The 25,605-nt window shown below is 40.2% G+C and overlaps 1 protein-coding gene across 2 annotated transcripts in view; it reads right to left on the reverse strand.

Annotated features, from left to right (window-relative positions):
• Positions 1–3,142: 3,142 nt before the first annotated feature.
• Positions 3,143–25,605, reverse strand: part of LOC126458041 (actin-related protein 5) — a 208,060-nt gene continuing 185,597 nt past the window's right edge. For both annotated transcript variants that reach the window (XM_050094833.1, XM_050094834.1), the window contains exons 10-11: positions 6,452–6,799; positions 3,143–3,487 (exon numbers count right to left, since the gene is read on the reverse strand). In XM_050094833.1, coding sequence (XP_049950790.1) covers positions 3,212–3,487; positions 6,452–6,799 — 624 coding nt within the window. In that variant the 3' untranslated portion in view covers positions 3,143–3,211. The remainder of the gene's footprint in view (positions 3,488–6,451; positions 6,800–25,605) is intronic.

Below are 25,605 nucleotides of genomic sequence, written 5' to 3' on the forward strand. Positions count from 1 at the left end.
TATTTCTATAAGTTATTCAGTAACACTTTAAATGACACCTGTGCTTCAGTTAAAAAAAAGTAAATAAAGCTGTAAACCATAAAGCCGAGAATCTCCCTTCTGAAATTATCGAAAAGGGAGAAAATGAAAGACTGCTATATAATTTTTAGAGATACTAAACTGCTCAGAAAAACATACAGAGAGTCCTTGACTAACCTAAAAGCACAGAAATATACCTCTGAAATAAGGAACTCTACCATTATCAGTAAAACTGCCTGGAAAATAATGCATAAAGAAAGTGGGAAACAGAATTCTTGTGAACACAATAACATAACATTAAAAGAAAATGGTGAAGAAATAAATGACCCAAAAGAAGTGTGAGAGAAATTTATACAAAAGTTCAGTAAAGTTGGTACAAATGAAGTTCATTTCAAGCCACAAAATTTTAGTCTTGGAAAATCTAGCCAGTCCTTTTATATCCACAGCATTACTGAGAGGGACATCCTAGCAATCATATCCGCACTTCAACCAAAAATGTCTTGTGGCTGGGATGACACTTCACCTAAACTGCTAAAGGAATGCAGGAATGAATTAGTGAAACCCCTGACTCACTTGATAAATATCTCCCTCAGTAATGGTGTATTCCCTTACCTTTTGAAAATTACTGAAACTATATCAGTGCATAAAAAGGGATTAAAAACTGACACTAAAAACTACAGGCCAATAGCATTAACCTTAGAACCAGGCAAATTGTTAGAGAGAGTAATACTAAATCAAGTTGAATCATATTTCACCAAACACAATCTGTTAAACAACCTAAAACATGGATTCAGAAAAGGGAGATCTACTACAACAGCAGTAGCACCTTTTATACATGAAATATTAAATAGGCTGGACAAAAGTGACAAGGTAAATAGGCACTTTCCTAGATATGAGTAAAGCCTTTGATACTGTGAATCATACCATTCTTCTGTGTAAGCTGGAAGAGTATGGGTTGAGAAGACTAGCCTTGAAACCAGTTACCTCCTATTTCAAAGACAGGAAACTGCTAACTTATAAAAATAATGAGCAGCTCCTAACAACCAAATCAACCTTCAGGACACTTCAATGTGGCACGCCTCAAGGAAGCATACTAGGGCCTTTTCTGTTCCTTGCATATGTAAATAATTTATTTGAACCCCAAAATTGCATGGTTGTAAGCAATGCCAATGACATATCCTTCATCAGCTGTGGCAGTGATATGCAGTCTGCAGCTAACAGTACCGAGATCAGTTTCAATACTCTGTCCACATACCTTACAGCAAACAATCTTCTTGTAAATAAAGACAAAAAGGTAATAATGAAGTTCATCCTCACTTATAATGCTGCCATAACTGATACTGTATTTACATCCCCATTGGGTCTTGTATACGCAAATTCACATAAATTTTTGGACATTGTTGTTGATGAACACTTATCATGGAAAGAACATGTAGATAACATTTGCAAGAAAATCAGTAGAAATGTGTATCTACTGAAATAGGCGTCAGCCTTCTTGGACCATGATACTTTAAGGCAAATATATTTTGGGCTGATTCATCCGCACCTCCAGTATGGTATTGAGGTATGGGGTGAGGCATCAGCAGTTCATATAGACAGACTTTTTAGATTACAAAAAAAGGCAGTAAGAATGGTAGCCAACGTAAAGAAGAGAGAGCCTTGTAGAGATATCTTTAGAAAATATAAAATTCTTACAGTTTACTCCATGTATATACTGCAGACAGTCATGTTCGTGAAACAAAATCCTGAATTTAATATGACAAACAGTAATGTAAACAACTATGATACATGGGGAAGGGAAAATTTTCATAGAACTATGACCAATAAAAAGGCAACGGACCACAGCCCACATAGAATGGGAGCAATTTTCTACAATGCACTACCCTGTGAAGTCAAGAAAGCAAATCTAAATATGCTGAAGAATAGACTGAAGCAATTATTAATAGAGAAGTGTTGTTACTCTATAGAGGACTTTAAGTTGTAGTGCCATCTTGGAAAACAATGTATACAGACAATGACAATTTATCAGTGGTATGAAAGATTGTAATTATACACTGTATTATGTGTACTGTACTATTATAAATATAAGCTAAATTGTGTTACACTATATAGGAATCGACTTATAGTGCCCTTATGAAAAATAGTGTGTACGGACATGCGTCTGATCCATATGATGTTATGAAAGAATGTAAATATTTTATTGTATATATGTAAAGTAAGCTATATTTTCCTGACAATGTCCGAAAACTTTTTGTTATATGGACAGAAAATAAATAAATAAATAAATTGTCAAAAACTACACAAACACAGGAAGGCATTCAAGAAGCACACACAAGATCCTGCCCATCTTGCGACTACATGATAACAAGGAGTTCAAATGGCTGCCTCCAGTGTCGAAATTACAATTCCTGCAACAATAACATTTAACTGTTGATGCTTCTTGTTGTTTTGTGTGCAAAACTCACCTTCTGCCCTCTTGAGTGTGAACTACTGGTCCCTGCTGAAATTACTGCATAGCACTTGAATCTCTGTTACCTCTGTTATATTTGAGTCCCTCTGATTTGCTGGATGGGTTAAAATAATTGTCTTTTCAAATCGTATTCTGTACTCATTCTTTGCTCAATGTCAACTTCTCAAGCTAACTTTGTTTTTAAATGGTGTATGTAGTCAACCCTGTACTGAAAGTCAATAATAACAGTTTATCCTATGTAAATATTGTCATACTTGTTCGACAGTTATAAAAGGTGGGAATGGCAGTGGCAAAGGTGATATCAGTTCCTCATGTTCCGTAACATTACACAGCAGTCTGGTTCAGCTGTGTGTTTCTCTCTCTCTCTCTCTCTCTCTCTCTCTCCACCCTTCCTCTGCCCCCTCCCCTTTCTCTTAGTGAGCCAAACAACACATGACCCAATACAATGAGTTCTCGTGGCCTCACAATGAAAGCTTCCTGCTTTTCCTTCTTTCACATAAATATTAAACCAAACTCACAAATTCTTAAATATGCTGATTTCTGGAAGAAATCAATAAAACATAGTTTCATACGGACCTGGAGAGGGCCACACAAATTCAAATTGCAACATATCAGTCTGTGAGACGTATACAATCAAAGTAAACAGTACATAAAATATAGCATTTAATGTTTGAGAATGCCAAGTAACAAAAACTGCTTTATAAAAGTGCAATGCAATAGCACTTATACATCTCTACACTGACTGCTGTCTCCATCCACCTCATCAACCGCTGTTACTGACGAAGATTCACCAGCAGAAACTGCTGTTGGTGAAGGAAAGAATGGATTTGAAGCAGCATGTTCACGTAAGAATTCACCACCTCGTTCTTCATAATCCTGACGTGTTACAAGAGCTTCTTTAAGTAGCTCAGAAGCCGCAAAATCTCTCGCACCATACCATGGATCCAAGGCGGGGTCCACTGCCACACGTACATTGACCACAGACTTAAATGGGCTAACCTACAAAAAAACCAGACAGTTGTCATGTTACTTGCTTTACTGATTTTGAACTAATGTTATAACACATATCTTCCATTACAAGCATCCGCAAATACAGCTACAAAGAACACCAAACATGGTAAGAGACAGTTATCATGGGTAAGATAAAATTCAAAGGGATTCATTATTTAGTACTTAGGGAAAACAGAATACAGAGGACTGCACAGAACATGAGGGGAATTCCTATAAATGTTCATGAATTAGGGATACGTCTTGACTCAGATATAGTGTGCTTCTTGAAACTTTGGCATTGAAGTTAACAGAAAGCACGTTTTTCTCTGAAATTGTGCATGTTACATTATTTACTTTGCATGTAGTTTTTGAGTACAAAAGGGGGTGGCAATTAATGAAACACATGGCACTTCTCTTAGAATGATTAGTGTTTCATAATACTGTAATGAGCAGGAATATTTGAGTGATTTGTAACATTAAAATTTAGTTAAAAAAAGAAGTTTTGTCAATGCATACATAGCATTCCGCGGCCGCATTCAGCAGCTTTCTAAGAAAATCTTATATTGAGCAAATTTCTAATTTTATGGAAAATATTAGTATAGTCATATTTAGAGATTTCAATGAAGTTGGCAAACTGTGAAGAAAAATGAAGAGAAACAACATATTTTCTCATTCAAGTAAATTCACACCGTGCATTTCATAGGAAGAATACAGGGAAGACACAGTACACTGATATATAATATGGCTATGCTTAGATGCTGAAGAATGTAGTAACTGGTTGAGTCACAGGTTAGGGGATTGCTTGCAAAATAACTCTTATCACTCTGCAGCAGACACACCTCATAAGAAGATGATTCTCTTTTTTATTCCAATTCCAAAACTGTTTCTTATATTCTCATTCTCACTTTAGCAAAAGTTACTTTTATTTGGAAATAATATTCACTTGGTATTAATTTTTTTTTAAGTTGTTATATCAATTAATACTTGAGCACAAACTGAAACTGTAACAGTCTACAGCTATCTACTTGCTTGGTATTTACATGATTGACTAATAATCTATTTTAAGAATGGAGGTTTATTTGTAAGATCATTATTACCTGTCATACTACTATAAGTGCTTTGGCATGTTCTAAATGCAATTAGAGAATTAGATAATGAGGTACTTCTGTCTTTCCTTTTAAATCCATGGTGTCCCCCCCCCCCCCTCTGCCTCCCACACTTTTAGACTTATCTCTACAGACAACTCAATACAAGCTTTGCATCAGAGTGCACAGCTAGATTCTGAAAAGTTGCAACAGAAAGAAGATTACATCTATATTAGTTTTGTGCTAAAGCTTTTGACTGTGTGTATTATAGTTCATCTTCATAAATTTCATCAAATAGAACCCATTTTGGCACCCAGCAAACATTTACCAAGCCTCTCTATCTTCTCAAGCAGCAGGCTATCACAATATGCTCTCTAAGTTCTATTAATGAGAAAACGAGATGCATCTGCCATTCTCTGTACTGAGAATCAACCAATCAATTTCTTTGTGCCACAACAGCTGTGGAACTAATGCAGTTTGATAAAAACACCAATGCCTCACATGAGTTGAAGAGGTTGCAGAAAAAAGTGATTCTTCTTACCATGAAAATCAGTTACTCCTAGGAGCTAAGAATTTTTAATACAAACTATCAAAAGAGTTGCTCATTTTTCGTAGAATGTCACAATAGTGGTCAAGCAAGCCTTGTTTAGCACAGTATTGTAGTTTGTATTTTCACACCATGTTTGGTCACTATTATCTGCAGTACATTGCAGTAGCATTACATAGTTTAGCTTAAAAAGCAATGTTTCCTCTTAATCATGATTCCATGTCTGCACTTAAGAAACTTCCCACAGGATGACACTGTTTGGACCTGGAATTATGGTGATCACTGCATTCAGTGCATGCATTTGCTACATAAGCCACTGACATAATTGAACTTTGGGTTCTAAATCTTCCAATTCCACACTGCACACATATATAATAGGGATGTAATTGCTGCTTTAGCAGTATTCTCTGCACTGTAATCTTCAAAGTGTAGATTTCACAGGAAAATTGTAGCTGCTTATTGATAACTCTTCTCTCACATGAACCAAAACTATCTCCTCAAATTCTACTGTGCAAACAATACTTTGATAATAACTTTGACTACATCTCCATGGTTTCTGTGAAAGTTTCTGGTAAGTTTGTTTCTATGGTGGAAAATTTCAGTTACGATGACACCTGTTGCAGAACCTTTATCTGCACAGCTTCACAGGTACTTCATCTTGCTGCATCATACATTAATGCACATTTGCAATTTCCAGTAATGGGTTATATAGGAGGTAACTGTCTGTTATGAAACATTAGCAACTTACAAACATGTGTCACACTCCCATTACTCATACAAGTCTTCATTCCCTCTGAAATATTAATTTCTGACTATTGATTCTTTCTCTCAAAGTATCCAGTTTGGAGTCCTGCCTTCCATATAGCTGTGACCCTAATGGTTTGGGACACCCCATGTAAGAAACAAACCAGAAGACTACAATCACAAATTTAACAGAAAATTTATTAACTGTCATGATAACAATTCAACTTTTTGGTGGTACTATCAAAAATTGTATAGTGATCTTGACAGTAATAAAAACCCTGTATAGAACTTTGCCCTCATGCACAATCTTTGCACTTGTATAGAGAATCTTACATCTGCAAAGTGACTATTAGCCTATCAATAATGTGGCACAATTACCATCTAAAATAATTTAAGAGAACTCAAAAATTTGTGAACATGCTTTTCATTCAAATTTTGCTGAACATCTATGACATGTGAAATAAATAAAAATGTGAAATAATGATAATAATAACAATAATAATGCTGCAGCAATAAGCACCAACTTAAAAATTAGTGAAATTACGTTAACCCAACATTTATTAGATAAGTAAGTCATGAAAAGTATTTATGACGTACTTCCACAAGTTCTCTATGGAAACGTTGTGCAAGTCCAGGGAGTTGGGCACATCCTCCAACCAGCAGGACATTACGGATGAGAGAGGAGCGTATTTCAGGAGAGTAGGTACGTAAAGCATACTCCGTCATTTCTGCCAGACCCGCTTCCACAGAGCCCAGCATTGAAGGCTGGAAAAGCAACTCGGGGGCTCGTTGCAGCTCTACACCAAGATGGAGTTGATGAGTTTCAGCTGCATCATCACTTCCTCCACTGCCAGCCCCTCCATCAAAATCGGGATCATGTTGCCGAAGTAATTCTTCAACCTCCATCAGTTTCTGTTCCTCATCACTGTCTGAGTCACCCCCTTCCTTTAGACAAAATTAAACAATATTTCTCATTCTTTACCCACATTAACACAGTTAATGATAACAACAACATAAAAAGGTTTTATTTTCTTTTGACAGTTATCATTTTCGCAACTATATGAATAACTTTAAAGTGAAACTACATGTACCAGATGAATTACTCATGTACAGCACAATCCAATACTTCATAATTATCACATAATCACAGGTACTCTATTCCCACACTATGCTGCTTAATTAAATTCATTATTAAAATAATTCCCTAATAAGAGCCAAAATGAGAGACTAGTACATTTATTTTGGAGGAGAAATTCCAGTACTGCTAACAGACATATACAAAAATGAAAATACAAAACCTAGCTTTTGGAAGTATTAGTTCTTACTTAGGGAAGAAAGAGGGATTGGTTGTGAAAGGGTAGAAATTAATGAGATTTGTTCATCTGATTTAGTTCACGTTGTTTGTTGTACGTGGGGTAGTCACAGTTTATACAATCATCACCTCAAAAAAACAAAGTTACATAATTAATTTTTTGTCTGTTTTCATGGACACGTCTGCAGTCCTGGTGCACATTGAAATCCTCATGCCACAGTGCTGTAGCATAGCACTAGAGAAGTCAAAACAATATACTGCAGTTGTGTCTTGCCAATCCAGATGGCTACCAAAGGCAGCTGGCTTGAGTCGACACAGCTACAACATTTCTCCGCCCCCCCCCCCCCCCCCACCACGAAAAAACAAATTAACACACTTTTAAATGGGCTGTCCTATTTTGTTTTAACTGCTCTAACAGTATCCTACTGTAGTGCATGGACTTAAATCTGCATCAGGAATGCAGATATGCACTTGCAAACAAAACAAATTAATTACAAAACTATCTTTTGAGGTGGTAATAATAAGGGGCGTTCAAAAAGAAATGAGCCAGTGGCATAATTACAGAAACCAGTACCTGTATGTTAGAAGCAATGACCCTGGCTGTCGAGACGCTTGTCCCATTGTGACACAAGGCGGTGAAAGGTTGTCTCATAAAATTCCCGCAGCTGTGATGTCAACCAGTTCCGCATGTACATTTGGACATCGTCATCCAAGGTGAATCGTTTGCCCCTCAGAGCCTTTTTAAGCGGACCAAAAATGGCGTAATCGCAGGGAGAGAAGTCCAGACTGTATGGAGGGTGGATGAGAACCTCCCACTTGAATTTCTGCAGGAGTGCCACAACTGTGTTGGCCGTATGAGGCTTTCCATTGTCGTGGAGCAGAATGGTCCCATGGGTGAGATTGCCTGGTTATTTTGATTTGATTGCTTGGCGAAGGGTGGTCAAGGTTTGCGAGTAATGCTGGGCATTCGTGTTGTCCCAGGCTGTATGAAGTGAATTGGAAGGGGGCCATCTTGGTCAAAGAAGAACATTAGCATAACCTTTTCTGCACTCGTGTGGATGACTACGTCCAGCTGCACATGCGGAACTGATTCACATTGCAGCTCCAGGAATTTTATGAGAGAGCTATTCACCATCTTGTGTCACAGTGGGACAAGTGTCTCAACAGCCAGGATCAACACTTCTAGCATACAGGTACTGATTTCTGTAATTATGCCTCCGGGTTGTTTCTTTGTGAACACCCCTTATATAAGTACATAACAGTCCCTCATAGATGGAAAATCAGCAGAAAATTGTATCTATATAAGATCAACACTTGATTCAAGGATTGGCAGCTGACACACAACATGAACAAAATGTAATGAATTATGCATAAAGAGGGAGAAACCCTCACTACTGTTTGATTACACAAACAGCCATAACTGTTAAATATCTAACAGTATACATTTGGAGCAAATTTAAAGGGGAACAACTTTGTAAAAACAGTTGTTTAACAGACACATTTCCTATTCATTAGAAGAAGCAAAAGGAAATTTAATCTATCCACAAAGGAAGTAGCTTACAACACTTTCATAGTCTGAAACCCTTATGAGGAGATGATCAGGAGAAGAGCGGCATGTTTCATCAATGGTTCATTTACTAAGTCCAGGATCACTCTGGAGACAGTTAACCAACTATTGTGTCATACACAAGAGACATGGTTTGTGCCAGTGAGAGATTTACTATTAAAATTCTCAGAGGAGTCAAACAACTGCCACACAATACAAGGTTGCCTACAGGGTGTTTTTGGATGTATATATTTATGTACCATTTTCTTAGTTTCTCTATCCTACAACCAAATTCCTGCCCAGGTAATCAAGCCCACTGCTGATGTCTCCCAGCCACTAACTGAATAACATTTTAATCTGAATCTACAAGGGGCAGTTGAACAATCAAATCTCTTGTGGTGTAACATGTTGATTCTGCAGAATGACACATTCCACTTCTAATAACTAGGATCGACGAAAGATGCTCGTGGAAACCAGAAATGTTGTTTAGGCAGTTTTTAAGTGTAGAACATCCTATTGTGCGCGCTCTGGTTTTCGATATGTACAAACGGACATAAAAGACAGAACATCGACAATGTGTGACAGCAAGTGAACATCTCCACCTTCTGGGAATGGCCGCTTTATGCTTTGCCATCGTGACTTGGCAGTGCCTTGGAAATCACAGAGCCAAAGGCATGAGTGATAATGTAAACACCAGAACAATTTAAGATTATACATGAGCACTGTCAGTCTGAAATGTCATATCAGTAAATTTATACATGTTGTGCTCTAATGTGAGTTACAAGTTATGAGAGATCTCTTTCACCCACAACTGTAAATTAAGTTGTAGAGTGGAAGCATTTCACTTATGACACAGAAGAGTTATCATAAAAGTGACTACACCATTTTAGTAGCTTGAATAGAATGGAGCTCTCAGCTACCATCCATGTGGAAGGTGAAGGAGTCCCTTGTCAAGAAAACACGTGATGGTCTAGTGGCACTGCACAGCAGGTCAACTGAAGAGAATTACATCAGGAACGGTGACCACCAGATATCTGTAATGTGAAAGTTGGTATATGTATCAGCCGGTTGACAGATCGTGTATGTAGTGGAACTCGTCATACAAAAACACAACTACATTAGTCCATTTGGTACCCTAGTACACTGGGAGGGGTGAAGAAAAGATGTTTGTTGACCACTGCAATGAGGTCAACAGTTAAACATATTCACATGCTTAAGTAATCTTGGCCACATGAGTAAAGGAGAATTTCATTGAAGACACAACAACAGCACAGCTCACTTTGCACTACAGTGGCTGGTCAGCTGGCTACACAACTATGCAGCAGCTCATCATTACATCACTCAAACCATGTATTATGCATCTACAGCACAGTGCAGCTAGTTGTATGCTTGATAAGGTGAGCAGTAAACAGCACTGACCTGAGATCCTTTTTTAAGAGTAATCTGTAAAGAGTTGCAAAAACACATTTCACTGGCTTTGTGCACTGCTGCACATGTAGGATGTGCGTCCGATGGCCTATGCGCTGTCTGTAGCTGATAGCAAAGGGTCAGTTGAAGTAATGCAGTGAGTGGTGATGGCTCTGTATGAGTCAGATGCAGTGTGCACTGTCTGAAAGTAAGGGAAGCCAGTTCAAGCACTCCAATGTTATGTTTAGAAACACACACAACACGCACAGATCAAGAACGAAGCGGTACACACAATAATTATTTTCAGGGGCTGCATGAGGCATCTGGTGACGCAGCATTGCCATATCCTACAGTGGTGAGATAGGTGAAAGTGTTTCATAAGAGCATGTATGTAATTCAGTATCGGCAACATTTGGAATGACCTCCATGGACAACATGACACCTGAGCTCCTTGCCTCCTTGTTGCACATGGATCACCAATGGTTTGCATCCACCATCCTTCATGACAATGCACGATGTCACATGGCAAACCCCATGCCATATGACACACAAGGTGTACAACTTTGCTTCCGCCGTTTGGCGATAGATGGCGACAATGGTAAGTACCGGTCGAAAGAAACAGATCGCAAGCGTCAGGCAGTTAGCTCGGACCTCAGTCACCATAACCTCATTCAAACATTAGTCAATTTGTGTCTGCATCATAAAGCTGTTCTTGATTTGAAAATGTCAGTTTACAAGCCTAATTCTCGTAATTTGCGGGAGGTGTTACTGTTTTGTTTCAATATGAAGAAAACAGTGGCTGAGTCTATTTCATTGCTCTCAAGTACGTATATTAAAGACGCTATTAGTGAAAAAATGTGTCATGAGTGGTTTCAACGCTTCAAGAATGGTGGTTTTAACGTCGTAGATGGGCATAGTGATGGAAGAGAGAATGTTTTTGAAGATGCAGGATGGAGACATTGCTGAGTGAAGACTCGCGTCAAATTCAAGAAGAATTGGCACGATTAGTGGGAGTGACACAGCAAGCCATTTCAAAACATCTCAAAGCTATGGGCATGATTCATAAAGAAGGAACTTGGGGTCTCGTGTGAGCTGAAACCAAGAGACATCGAACAGCGTTTTTGAACAGTTGCTTCAGAGGAAAAAACGGAAGGGATTTCTGCATTGCATTGTGACCGGAGATGAAAAATTGGTTCCTTACGATAATCCTAAATGCAAAAAATCATGGGGATATCTCAGCCATGCTTCCACGTTGACGGCCAAACCGAATATTCACGGCTCCAAGATGCTCTGCATTTGGTGGGGCCAGCTCAGCGTCATGTACTACGAGGCTCGTTATCAAATGCAATTAATGCGTTTGAGCAGAACATTAAAAGACAAACGGCCACAATACAGCGAGAGGCACGATAAAGTGATTTTGCAGCACGACAACGCTCGACCCCACGTTGCAAAAGAGGTCAAAATGTACTTGGAAACATTAAAATGGGAAGTCCTACCCCACCCACTGTATTCTCCAGACATTGCTCCCTCTTACTATCACCTGTTTATATCAATGGTACATGGCCTGGCTGACCAATACTTTCGATCTCATGAAGAAGTCACAAATTGGATCAATTCATCGATCACTGCAAAAGATGAACAATTTTGCAGGATTCGTACACTGCCAGAAAGATGGGAGAAAGTAGTGGGCAGCGATGAAAAATACTTTGAATGATACATGTGTAACCAAATTGTTTCATTAAAGCCTTAAATGTTGGGGAAAAAACGGCGGAAGCAAAGTTGTACACCTTAAATATATTTTTGTCTTTACTGTATGCCAGTTACTACCCGCAGCACTGGAGACAGTTTACTAGAAATATTATGAAAATTGGAAAAGTTATTCAATAGTGTTAAAGTCACCACAAAAGAGCTAGACAACTCTTTTGTGGTGACTTTAAAACTAAACAATAACAAACCAAGGGGATGAATTAAAGGACTTAAATACAACTTTCTCAAATTCAAAAAGATAAGGGCAGAAGACAGCTACAAAAGTAGTTAAAATTTTAATATAGAAGCAACCTTATTACAGTTACATAAGGAGTTAAAATGAGGATAATTAAGCAATGTGACTTAGCCAAGAATGAAGTTTAAAAACAGTTTAAAAGAGGTAAACGTTAATATGCAAACAATGCAAAGGAACTGTCAACCCACGAATTCAAAATTATTTTTGATAACAGATACTCTTAATTGCCACTTACATTGCATTTTCAAGTGAGATACTCCACGCTAAAGTGTAGCTGAGTGAATGATTACATCAGACTGATATACTTTCATTAATCTGTACTATCATTTATTGTAATGAATAGATAAAAGCAACCTACCTCCTTCATTGCCTGTTTTGTAGCCTGGATTTTCCAGTGTTCATAGTACAATGTAGGAGACAAGCTTACCCGTAAACTGCATGCAAACTCACCATGTTATCAATGAAGTAGTGACTTTCCATCTCATGAAATGATTTAATTAATTGCAACATAATATATCAATCGGAATTTGAAGAAAATTAAATATAAAATATTTAAAAAAGCCAGACACTATCAGAAATAATGACCTAGTAGCTAGTATTTTGATCCCTGTTTTTGCCATACCTCACTCAAATCCTCACCATTGTTATGCTGTGAAACGTTTGACCAAAAACGGAATTGTGTGAAGTGTTACAAGGATTGTTTGTAGCTGTTCAGGAAGAATCTGCAGGACTTTAAGTGTCATTTCATCACTTTGGATGAAACATGGATACATTACTATACCCCTGAGACCAAACAACAATCTAAACAATGGGTTACCAAGGGAGTATTTGCACCAAAAATGGCAAAGACCGGCCGGAAAAGTTATGGGAACTGTCTTGTGGGATTTGCAAGGGATAATCCTCATTGACTCTGTGGAAAATAGTAAAATTATTCCAGGTGAATATTATTCATCATTATTGGACCATTTGAAAACTGGGCTGCAAGAAAAACACCGGCGATTGGACCTTTTCCATCACAACAATGCACCAGCACACACCTCAACAGTTGTGGTCACAAAATTAATGGAAATAGGATTCCAACTTGTTTCACATCCCCCCTATTCTCCAGACTTGGCTCCCTCGGACTACTATTTGTTCCCCAATTTGAAGAAATGGCTGGCGGCACAAAGATTTTGTTCAAATAGCTATTTTGCAGACTGGGACAATTCCTATTATTCGGATGGGATCAACCAATTAGAGCAGCATTGGACTAAGTGCATAAGCCTAAAAGGAGACTATGTCGAAAAATAAAAATGATTTACCCCAAACACGTAAGTGGTTTTTATTTTTTGCACAAACTTTTCAAACGCCCCTCGTATAATCTATCTGAAACCTTCCAGTGTCTCTAGGCCTCTTCCGTGTATACAGCCTTCTTTCCTGATTCTTAAACCAAGTTTTAGCTATGATTAAGTTATGCTCTGCGCAAAATTCTACCAGGCGGCTTCCCCTTTCATTCATTACCCCCATTCCATATTCACCTACTACTTTTCCTTCTCTTCCTTTCCCTACTATCGAATTCCAATCCCCCATGACCATAAAATTTTCATCTCCCTTAACTATCTGAATAATTTCTTTTATCGCATCATACCTGCCTTCAATCTCTTCATCACCTGCAGAGCTACTTGGCATACAAACTTGTACTACTGTGGTACACACAGGCTTCATGTCTATCTTGGCTACAATAATGCGTTCACTACGGTGTTCGTAGTAGCTTATCCTCGTTCCTATTTTTTAAATTCATTATTAAACCTACTCCTGCATTACCCCTATTTGATTTTGTATTTATAACCCTGTATTCACCTGACCAGAAGTCTTGTTCCTCCTGCCACCGAATTTCACTAATTCCCACTACATCTAACTTCAACCTAACCATTTGCCTTTTTAAATTTTCTAAACTACCTGTCCAATTAAGGGATCTGACATTCCACACTCCAATCCGTAGAACGCCAGTTTTCTTTCTCCAGTTAATGAGGAGTATAAAAGATAATCAACTTAAAAAATGAAAGAAAGAAATTCATAAAAATTACACCACTACTATACACTGGCCAACTGCAACTGGCCAGTAATTACAAAAACTGGCAACATTTCAGATAAATTTGCAAAAAAATTAGTCTCGCAACTGTAAGACCTGCACTTTATAATACCAACAGCATATAAAAAATGTCCTTGAAAAGTAAAGACAAACTGCAACTCTTGGTACAGAATGGTGTGTATAAAATCACATGCAAGCAATATGGAAAAATATATGTTGCACAGTAGAGGAGAGCTTTGGCAATTAGATTACCAGAACAATGAAAGAAGCTGGAGCATAAGGAAGAAAGATTCAACCTCTGCCAATCATAATATAAAAAGTGAAGTTTTAAACTCTGTTAAGAAAAGCAGAAAGATGATCCTACTGCAAATACTGGATATCAGCAAACATGTGACACACAATGTCAGCCCAGAACAACAATAATATTATGAAAAGGATAGATTGCTACTCACCACACAGAGGAGATGTTGAGTCACAAACATTCACAACAAAAAGACTGCTAAACATTTAAGCTTTCAGCCAAAAGGCGTCCTCCTAAACTAGAAAACACACACACACATTTACAAAAGCACAACTCACACTCGTGAACACAGTCTCTGGCCACTGATGCAGTATTGCACACAGTAACTTCACCTCATGGGAGAAGCCATCTGTGTGTGGTGGAGGAGGAGGAGGAGGAGGAGGAGGAGGAAGCTATGACAGGGTTGAGAAGAGTAACACGGTAGGGATGGGAGAAGCAGTAGTGCTGCTTTCAGAAGCCTGCAGGGTAGGAACGCTAGGAGTAGTCGGGAGATTTGGAGGGGCTGGAGGGGGGGCGGACGGGGGGTGGGGGGGGTGGGGGGAGAAGATGAGTGGCGAAGGAGAGTAGCTGAGGAGGGGAAAGAGACTAGTGGGTGCACTGGTGGAACAAAAGGCTGTGTAGTGCTGGAGTGGGGGCTGGGAATGTGATAGGTGGTTGAAGGACAGGGACTAGTGAAGGTTCAGGCCAAGCGAGTTTCGGGAACATAGGCTATACTGCAGGAGATTTCTCACCAGTGCAATTCAGAAAAGTAGTAGTTGGTGGGAAGGATCAACATGGGGCAGGTTGTCAAGCAGTCATCCAAGTGAAGCAGCGTTGAGTTACACAGCATGTTCAGCAACTGGGAGAGATACCTGTCTATTGGCTGCAGAGAGATTCATGGGCAGTCCTGCCTTTGATGGGGTAGGTAATGCCAGTAACTGGACTGGAGTAAGATGGTGGTGTGAGGATGTATGGTACAAGTGTTGAAACTTGGTGTACTACAGGGATATGAGCCACGAGGCAAGGGGTTGGGAGCAGTGGTAGAGTAGGGATGGACAAGGGTATTGCTTTGGTTTAGTCGGCAGTGGAATCCTACTGTAGGAGTGGTGGGAAGGATGGTGAGTAGGATATTCCTTATTGAAGGGCATGATGAGAGATAGTTCAAACCCTGGTGGATAATGTGTTTCAGTCCTTCCAGTCCTGAGTGGTAATGAGTCATGAAGAAAATTCTCCTTTCTTTGTGGCCAGAGTGTACGAATTTGGGTGGTGGTAGGGGACTGGAGAGACAAAGCACAAGAGATCTGTTTCTATACAAGGTTTGGAAGGTAATTTCAGTCTGTGAAGTTCTTGGTGAGACCATTGGTACAATTGGGGAGGGACTGCTGGTCGGTACAGATGCAATGGCCACAGATGGCTAGGCTATATGGAAGGGACTTCTTGGTATAGAATGGGTGACAGCTGTTGAAGTGTAGGTATTGCTGCTGATTGGGAGGTTCTATGTTGGTAGAGGTACTAATGTAACCATCTTTGAGGTGGAGGTCCACATCGAGGAAGGTGACATGTTGGGTTGAGGAGGACAAGGTGAAATGAATGGGGAAGAAGAAGAAGAAAAAGAAGAAGAAGAAGAAGAAGAAGAAGATGATGATGATGATGATGATCCAGAGGAATATGGACAATTTGTCCTAACCCTAAGTGCAGATCACAAGATGTCATCGATGAACCTAAACTAGGTATGGAGTTTGTGATTCTATATGGTTAAGAAGAATTCCTCTACACAGCTCATGAACAGGTTGACATAGGACAATGCCATGTGAGTGCCCATTGCTGTACCACGGATTTGTTTGTAGATGTTGTCTACAAAGGTGAAGTAGAATGAACTTTCCACTCTCCAGTGAAGAGTCCCAGTAGATTAAATTTTGGTGGCAGACTGAGACACAAATTTGGACCTTCCTTTCATGGGGAAGTGCTGTATCGACTGAGTTATCCAAGCACAACTCACAAACTGTCTTCACAACTACCAAAGAAGTTGCCCACAAAAGGCAAAGGCCCCATTTCTGAATCTCAGTTCACCACACAGTTTTAATCTACCAGGAAGTTTCATATCAGTGCACTCTCCAATGCAGAGTGAAAATTTCATTCTGAAGACATCCTCCAGGCTGAGGCTACGCCATATCTCCGCAATATCCTTTCTTGCAGGAGTATTACTCTTCCAAGTTTCATAGGAGAGCTTCTGTGTAGCTTGGAAGGTAGGCGCCAAGGTACTGGCAGAGGTAAAGTTGTGAGGACAGGTTGTTATTCGTGCTCATGTAGCTCAGTCAATGGAGAACTTCCCCACAAAAGGCACAGGTCCCGAGATCGAGTCTCAGTCTGGCACACAGTTTTAACCTGGCAGGAAGTTTCAATGGTGAAGTAATTTGTGTGAGGATACAGTTTGTCATGGCAGTCAGGAATGAGTTTGCAGGTTTGGAATCAGTAGGGCATTGGGGAAGGTAGTGTTCAATAGCAGCAAGGCTGTGGGTATCAGGGATGTTAGTGTATAGGGAGGTGGCATCAATAGTAATGAGCAGGGCACCATGTGGTAAAGAAACAGAAACTGTGGGGACTCGGTGGAGGAAATCTTTTATATAGGAGGGTAGGTTGTGGGTAATTGGCTGAAGGTGTTGGTCAATGAGAGGAGCGATTCTGTCAGTGAGGTCACAGTAACTGGACACAATGGGGCATCCTGGATGGTTGGGTTTATGTATTTCAGGAAGCATGCAGAAGGTGTGTCCGGGGGTGGGGGTGTGTGGCGGTGGAGGGGGGGGGGGGGTTATGGTGTGGAAAGAGAGAGGCTCAGGGTGGAGGTTCTGGGATGGGCCTAAGATTTGAGGGGAGACTGTAATGGATTTCTGGAATGGATTAGGGCCATCCCAGAACCTTCTCTCTCTCTCTCTCTCTCTCTCTCTCTCTCTCTCTCTCTCTCTCTCTCTCTCTCTCTCTCTCTCTCTCTCCCCCCCCCCCCCCCTTGCCCCTACCACACCCTACACTCTTAAAGTCTACATACTTCCTAAAATCCATAAACCAAACCACCTAGGACACCCCACTGTGGATAGTTACTGTGAGCCCACTGCTCTCATGTACCAACACCTTCAGCCGATTACCCACAAGCTACCACACTATATAAAAGACACCAACCATTTCCTCCACTGTCTCTCCACAGTTCCTGTTCCTTTACAACATGGCACCCTGTCCATCACTATTGGTGCCCCCTCACCTGGATCAGATTCACTGATGACATCTTCATTACCAGGACTGAGGTTGAGAACACCATATCCACACTACTCCAGAACCTCAACACCTTCTCCCCCATTCACTTTGCCTGGTATTCCTCAATGCAACAAGCCATCTTCCTCGATGTTGATCTCAACTTCAAGGTGGCCACATCTGTACCTCTGCCTATATCAAATCTAACAGTCAGCAGCAACACCTCCGCTTTAACAGCTACCATTCATTCGATACCAGGAAGACCCTTCCATATAGCCTAGCAATCTTTGGTCACTGCATCTGTAATGACCATCAGTCCCTCTTCAAATATACCAATGCTCTCACTGAGGACTTCACAGACCATGATTATCATCTCAACCTTTTATAAAAACAGATCTCCTGTGCTTTGTCTCACCAGTCCCCCACCACCTCCCAAATTCCCACTGTCCGGCCACAAAGAAAGGAGCATTCCCTTCATGACTCAGTACCATCCAAGAGTGGACAAACTGAATCGCATTCTCAGCCATGGTTTGGACCACCTCTCACCATGCCCTTAAATGAGGAATATCCTACCCACTAGCATTCCTACAGTGGTATTCCACCACACACCAAACAGACATAGTAACCTTATTCACCCGTACTTCACTCTGCCCCCAAACCCTTGACTCGCGGCTCTCATCCCTGCGGTAGATCTTGATGCAAGACATGTTCCACACATTCTGCAACCACCACCTAGTCCATTCTGGTTGTAGGCATTCCCTGTCCGATCAAAAACATGGCTATCTGTGCAGGCACTCAGGTGATCTACGAACTAAGCTTCAATCACTGTGATGCTCTCTACATGGGCATTACAAGCTGTCTGTTGGCATGAATGGCCACTTAGAAACTGTGTCCAAGAGACAGTTGGACCACCCAGTTGCTGAACATGCTGCAAAACACAGGCTTCTTGCCAATGACTCCTCCTCCGCCGGCACCATGTGAATCCTTCCCGTCAACACCAGATTTTCTGAAATGCATGGGTGAAAACTCACCCTGCAATATATCCTATGTTCCACACACACTTCTGGCCTCAGTCTTCGCTAACACCTGTCCTTCACCAACACATCCCCTTCCCTGCCACCATCCCAGTACTACGCAGCCTTCTATTCCACCATTGCACGCAGTAGCCTTTTTCCCATCTCTACTTCTCTCCTTTCCCACGCACCTTCCCCCCCCCCCCCCCCCCCCCCCCCTCTTGTTTCCCTCACACCTTCCAATGCACCTAGCATTCCTACCCTGTCCCCACCACATCCACGTGTGCTCCAACAAGCATCACTACAGATTCCCCTACCCCTACCATGCTATGCCTCCCCTTCTCACCCCCAGTCGCCTCCTCACCCACACCCACCCACCCACCATTTTCTTCTCCCACAAAGCACAGTTGCCATGCGCAGTCTGGCCTCAGCAGCCTGAGACAGTGCGCATGTGTGTTTGAGTTGTGCTTGTGTGAAAGGGTGAGAGTTTTTTACTTCACAATACGGCCTTTTGGTTTAAAGCTTGAATGTATAGCAGTCTCTTCCTTATGCCGGTCCGTGACTCAAAGTTTCCTTTGTATGGTGAGTAACCGTCTATCCTTTTCATAATACTGTCATTATTCCATCCTGGATTTTCCACTGTTTGAAGATGCCAGCTTAGTATTAAATGATCAGACTTAATTTCTGTTTTCCCTTTGTTAAATTAAGTTTTCAAAACAAATAATAAATTGAGATTGTAAATTCTACTTATTTTTCATCAGTTGCTAAATGCATCTCCATGTAAAAAACTTTGTTTCCCCCTTCTTTAGTTAATGTAATTATTTCAATGTGACAAAAAATGTAATGATTTCCTCTGTAAATTCTGTATGTCATTTTGGTTTCATCAACACAAATAATATTGTTTGAGTCAAACATTATTATATCTATCTCCTGAAGATGGGCCAAGACGCCAAAAGCCAGTTCATGACCAAATAAATACAATTTTGCAGAACATTAAGAAGTGTTTCCTACACGATATTCAACAAAAGTGTTGTCATTACTTCAAAGTTGTCTTCTGAGATGATATGCTGCCCATTCCTCAATACTATAGTGTGAATACAGTCACCCGCCCAGAATCTAAATTTGAACATGGAAGACAAACTACCTTCAGGTAAAAATCAAATGTTTCAAATTGTCCACACATCCTGTTGACATGAAAACTTGCTTTTCCACCAAAAACGATTTGTGTCCTTTCAGAATATTGTAATGGCTGAGACTTGCTATTATAAATACACGTAACAGTCTCTTTCTCCCTGCTAGCTTTAACAGAGTTCATTATCATTCCATGGTTGATACAATAACCTAGAGCTGTGAACACAGACTTATCCTTAACAATGGCAATGGGGCCAGATTGTATGACTACCTTTCGGAAATATTGTAACTTAGTTGCGCACTCATACATTAAAATTTTGGGGAAAAAATTCCAAGGTGAGACGGAAATTACAGAACAGAACAATAACTACAGATTACCAGTTTTCTTAGGATTCATGCAGAGTTTCTGATTCAGTTTTAACAAAATCTATGCTGAAATACCCTTCACAAGCAAAACTTTGATTCAACTTTTGGCCAACAGCTCAGGAATGGGGAATTCAGAACCAAAATAGGAGTCATGCAACAAGATTTCAACATTATCAAAATTACTCTCAATAACTCTAGAGCAGGGTGTTCCAACACTGCCTCATGGAACACTGACAACTGTAAGCCTGTATCAGCTCCCCCACAGTTAGGTGCAAGTAGCAAATGTTACTACCAGCCATGTAGCCCTATTACAAGCATTAACAGTAGATGTGCGAGTCACTTCAACACCCCTCCCCATCAGCTTCTGGTAAAAGTAGTACTATCAAGCAGGATAGAATCAAACAGCCTAATTCACCACATGTCAACTGTTTGCCCATCACTGCCCATCTGCCAGTGAGCAAGCACTCAAGCTGGAACAGCTTGCCCTACAGGAAGTCTTCAGATCTTTAACCTGGCAGCAAATAAGAAACAGAGTAAAGGAATATATATGAAACACCTTTGTTTTTTTAAAGACATTATACTGTTTGCCACTAGTACACACAAAGCTTAACAACAAGTGGAAGAAATTAATAAAGCAAGTGCGAAAGGAAGCAATAAAAATAGACTGTAATAAAACAATAATAATGCACAATGAACATATTGCAAAGTAAACTGTACAAATTAACAATGAATTTATAGAAACAGTTGATGAGGTTTTGCATTAGGACGATTTAAGACAATAAATGCATGCACAGGGGAAGAAATAAACAGAAGAGTATAAATGGCCTGTAACTATTTTCATAAATGAAATAGGATTTTCAAAACTATGCTTGCGTCATGACTGAAACAGAAACTTTACCACTATGAATAGCCTTGAATTATAGCAGTGAGGCAAGGGCTTTCAGTACAGAAACTATTCAAAAATTGAAGACTGCTTACTGAATGATGGAGGTACAGAGAGTATGAGAATTATTAGGGGAAACTAGGAAACAAACACCCGAATCAGAGAACAATTTGAGTGCAAGACATAATGAGTATAATGAAGAGAAAAATTAGCTGGGCACAACATATTGATTTTATTTACGCAGGGAGAAAGAAACAACAGTTGCCTTAGCCCACTGCTGCCCACCGAAAATGGGTTTATTGTGCAGTTTTGCTCCCTGTGATTCTAGTAAAGAAAACCAGTACACTTGAGAAGTAGTAAGAGACTCTTTACTAGTTCCTTATTAGACACAATTTTTTCAGGCTCTATTGACCCAAAAATTCTGTCTTTTGTGTTACAGAGCTTTGCAGTGTAAGATTAGATGTGGTGCGGTTTCATCTTCCTCACCACATAGTCTACATTCAGGGACTTCTTCCTCTATACCCAATGTGTGTATGTGTCTCTTTTAAGTTCCCAAAGCCAGTCATGAGTCCTCCCATGAGTTTAATCTGTTTCCTGTTCAAGTTCAGGATTACAGAACTTCTCTCAAAACATGGCTTTGGCAACATTTGCTTGTCATGTTTTCATCTTCGGACCACAGTCCAGTATTCTACATGCTGCCTCCTCAGCCAGCTACGTAGCTTTGATTTTCCCATCACCTGTTTGACAGTTAGGACAAGTTCCAGTCCAAAAAGTGGAAGTCGTCATGCCTGTCCTGGCCAGTCTATCAGCTTGCTCATTGTCAATAATTCTTAAGGGACAAGGGACCCACGGCAGGTTTACCATGTTGCTCTGCCCTACTCTCTCATGGGCTTCATGAGATTCTACAATTATCTTTGATATCATTGCAGGGATTGATACAACTGCTTGACTGTCTGAATAAATGTAAATGTTATGATCTTTGTAGCACCCACACAAATTCTCCTCCGCACACACCCTGATAGCTGATATTTCTGGCTGGAATAATGTGGCCAGCTTACCTAGAAAGACTGCTCTCTCTAGTCTAGGTTGTATCCTGTGTACCGTATTTACTCGAATCAAAGCCGCACTCGAATCTAAGCCGCACCTGAAAAACGAGATTCGAAATTCAAGGGGAGAGAAAAGTTTAAGGCCGCACCTCCAAATCGAAACAAAGTTGGTCCATTGTAATATGAGACACAATTTAGGTTGAATGAATGACGATACAGCTACAGTAATATGGTTCGAATCGTAAGCTTAGCAGTTAAGCTTTACCAGGTAGCCATTGCTATGCGGCAGGCGCTCCGTCCGTATTTATACGGATACCCTTCCTTTTTCACGTGCTTCGTCTGGTTTGAATCGATTTCTTATTTTGCTTTGATCTGATAAGCGTCGTTTTCGTTGTTATAGGTGTTTGCGTCACTCTAAGCTGAAAATGCATTACTGTACTGTGTCACGCATTGTTTGTCGCATTCTGATAGTGCGTGTTTACGGACTGTCGCCGCTCGCGGCACGGCTTGCTTTTGTGCGTGCTACCGCCACTTTAAAAAAAAAAAAAAAAAGAAGAGAGAGGAATCATCTCATTAGCGAAACAATGGCAAGAGACTGCTATTTTTTGTTACTTACACTGCTGCTTTCTTTGATAATGATCAACAACAACCACTGCGTATGATAGAACATGTTCTGAACGAGAGTTAGGCGAAAATTTTTCTCCGTTTGAAAATCTTTGCGGCCGCTTCTTTAGTATATCAAATTCTGCACAGAAATTAGTCATCTTAGATTTAAAATTCTAGTAAGTTGCCCTGCTTCATTTCTGACTATATCACTATTAGGCATAAGAATAATACGAATATAAACATGACACGATACGTATATTCTTCTGCGTTTGTTGTTGTGTCACTCTAGTTTCGTAGTTTATTAAGCAGACAGGATTTAAATGAGATAGCAGCAAACACGAAAGAATACATGGCAAAATGTTTATATTCGTATTATTCTTATGGTGAAGAGAATACTGCATGTGATTCACATTTCATCAGGTTCCTATTAGCAACAATCTCTTCTCACAGGCAGGAAAAAATTCAGAATGTAGAGTTGGCTATATTGACAAACATCCTAAACAGTCTGGCTAGTCGGATTTTCGTAGTATATTGAAATTCTGCTACATTCGAAGATGAACAATACAGAATTTGTATTTACTTCGTTGGATAATGTATGAAAATGCAGTGGTCGAAACTCGGGGCGGAGAAAAAAAAACTCGTCTTCCACCTTTTTCTAAAAAATTTATTTACTGATGCAGAGGTTTTGGCGCCAGTATTTATCTTTGTGCCTACAAAGCATATCTGTGTAGCGCTACATATATTCAACGGCAGAAGTTAGTTGTGGCGGCACCTACCAACATTTTTCAGAACTTCCGCTTGCTTTGCACTCGATTCTAAGCCGCAGGCGGTTTTTTGGATTACAAAAACCGGAAAAAAAGTGTGGCTTGGATTCGAGTAAATATGTTACTCTGGCCCCAGCACCTACACCTGTTTTGACCTGTCAATAAACCAGACTATGGCTCCAGAACAATGTCACAGTTCGTTTTTCCACTGCTCCCTTCTTCCAATTGTTACACTGAAAGGTTTACTGAAGCAACTGGAATTTATTGCATGGTCAGCTGGGTTTTCACCGACTATTGCTAACGCTTTAACTTTATTGGTGCAAGGTTCTGAATATGCTAAAGGAATACAATTTTTAACCTGTATGGCTCTGCTGCTACCTGCATTGTAACCCAAAGGTGTAACAGGGGCATGGTCTCCATCCCTGCAGTGGGTGTCCCGCTAGTTCTGTCTGCTATGGCTAAGCAGGACAATCCCTGCACCTTGCCAGACTCCTTAGCAGCCACTATTTGTTCTACATTATTCCACCGCACTGTCGCCCCATAAATATTAAGTCTCATTATGGTGATGTACATCAGTACATACTCCAGGGGTTTAGACCCCAGTTCTTACCACAGGTCCATCTTAGTGTTCATGAGAGTACTTTTTGCCTTGGAACATATATTCTTCATATGCGAGCTCCATGATAGTTTCACACCTTGGTTATCTCTTCTAAATAGTTCACTGACCCCCACCCCCAATGGTAGAATTTCACTGAGGAGCTTGTATGTGTGCTGGACTTGTTTCCTTGGAACTGGACTACAACAGTTCTTTTGGGACAAACCCTTAGACTATCCTGGGGTATAACAGTACATTTATATTTCTTCACTTCTTGGTGGTTGGGCAGATTTTTTACATATGAGGTCATAACAGCAGATGTCAATGTGTCTGCCATTTCCTAAAAATTTACTGGGTTCCTTATTAAGTTCTGACTTCAGGTAAGTTTGAGTTTAGGTCCTATGAGTCCCAGTCTGTTTTCCTATGATTCCCATAGCACGTGGCTTGCATAACCCCCATTTCAATGTCAAACTTACTATACATGTGGTCCAATAAGGATCGCTCCACTGCCACATGCCACTGTTTGCCATAACTATCCATTAGCGTGGACCTGTAAGTTATGTCAACTGCTTCTCCCCTTCTTCAATTCCTGACTGTAGGTTCACTACCCCTATTCAAGATTTCCAGACTATCTTCTAGTAGAAATCTGAGTAGGTGTTCACCTCTGCTGTTGGTGTCACTGCTTCCCCACACCAGGTTGTGGGTATTGGAATCACAACCAACCAGCAGTTGTTTATTCTGCTTTGAGCAATTATCTACCAGCCTCCTCATTTCCTGGGAAGGAGGACTACTGTCTTCATCTACATCTACAAAGATACTCCACAAACCACTGTACGATTTGTGGTGGAGGGTACCCTGTACCACTAGCAGTAATTTCATTTCATTTCCACTGCAAATAGGGTGAAGGAAAAACCACTGTCTATATGCCTCCATATGAGCCCTAATGTCACGAATCTTATGTTGGTGGTCCTTACACACAAATGTTGGCAGCAGTAGACTCATTCAGCCATCAGCTCCAAATGCCAGTTCCCTAAGTTTTCTCAATATCGTTTCTTGAAAAAAAAAAAAAAAAAAAGTCATCTTCCCTTCAGGGATTCTCCTTCGAGTTTCTGAAGCATCTCCGTAACACGTGTTGTTCGAACATACCGGTAACAAATCTAGCAGCCCACCTCTGAATTGCTTCAATGCCTTCCTTCTATCTGACATGGTATGGATCCCAAACACTTGAGCAGTATTCAAGAATAGGTCGCATCAGTGTTCTATATGTGGTATGCTTTACAGGTGAACCATTCTTCTCTAAAATTCTCCCAATGAACCATTTGCCTTCCCTACCACAGTTGTCATATGCTCATTCCATTTCATATCGCTTTGCAACGCTATGCCCAGATATTTAAATGACCTGACTATGTCAAGCAAGACAATTTGTAATACTGTAACTGAACATTACAGATTTGTTCTTCCTACTCATTTGCATTAACTCAAGTTT

This window comes from Schistocerca serialis, chromosome 2, assembly GCF_023864345.2.
Source record: "Schistocerca serialis cubense isolate TAMUIC-IGC-003099 chromosome 2, iqSchSeri2.2, whole genome shotgun sequence".
Taxonomy (NCBI): Eukaryota; Metazoa; Arthropoda; class Insecta; order Orthoptera; family Acrididae; genus Schistocerca; species Schistocerca serialis.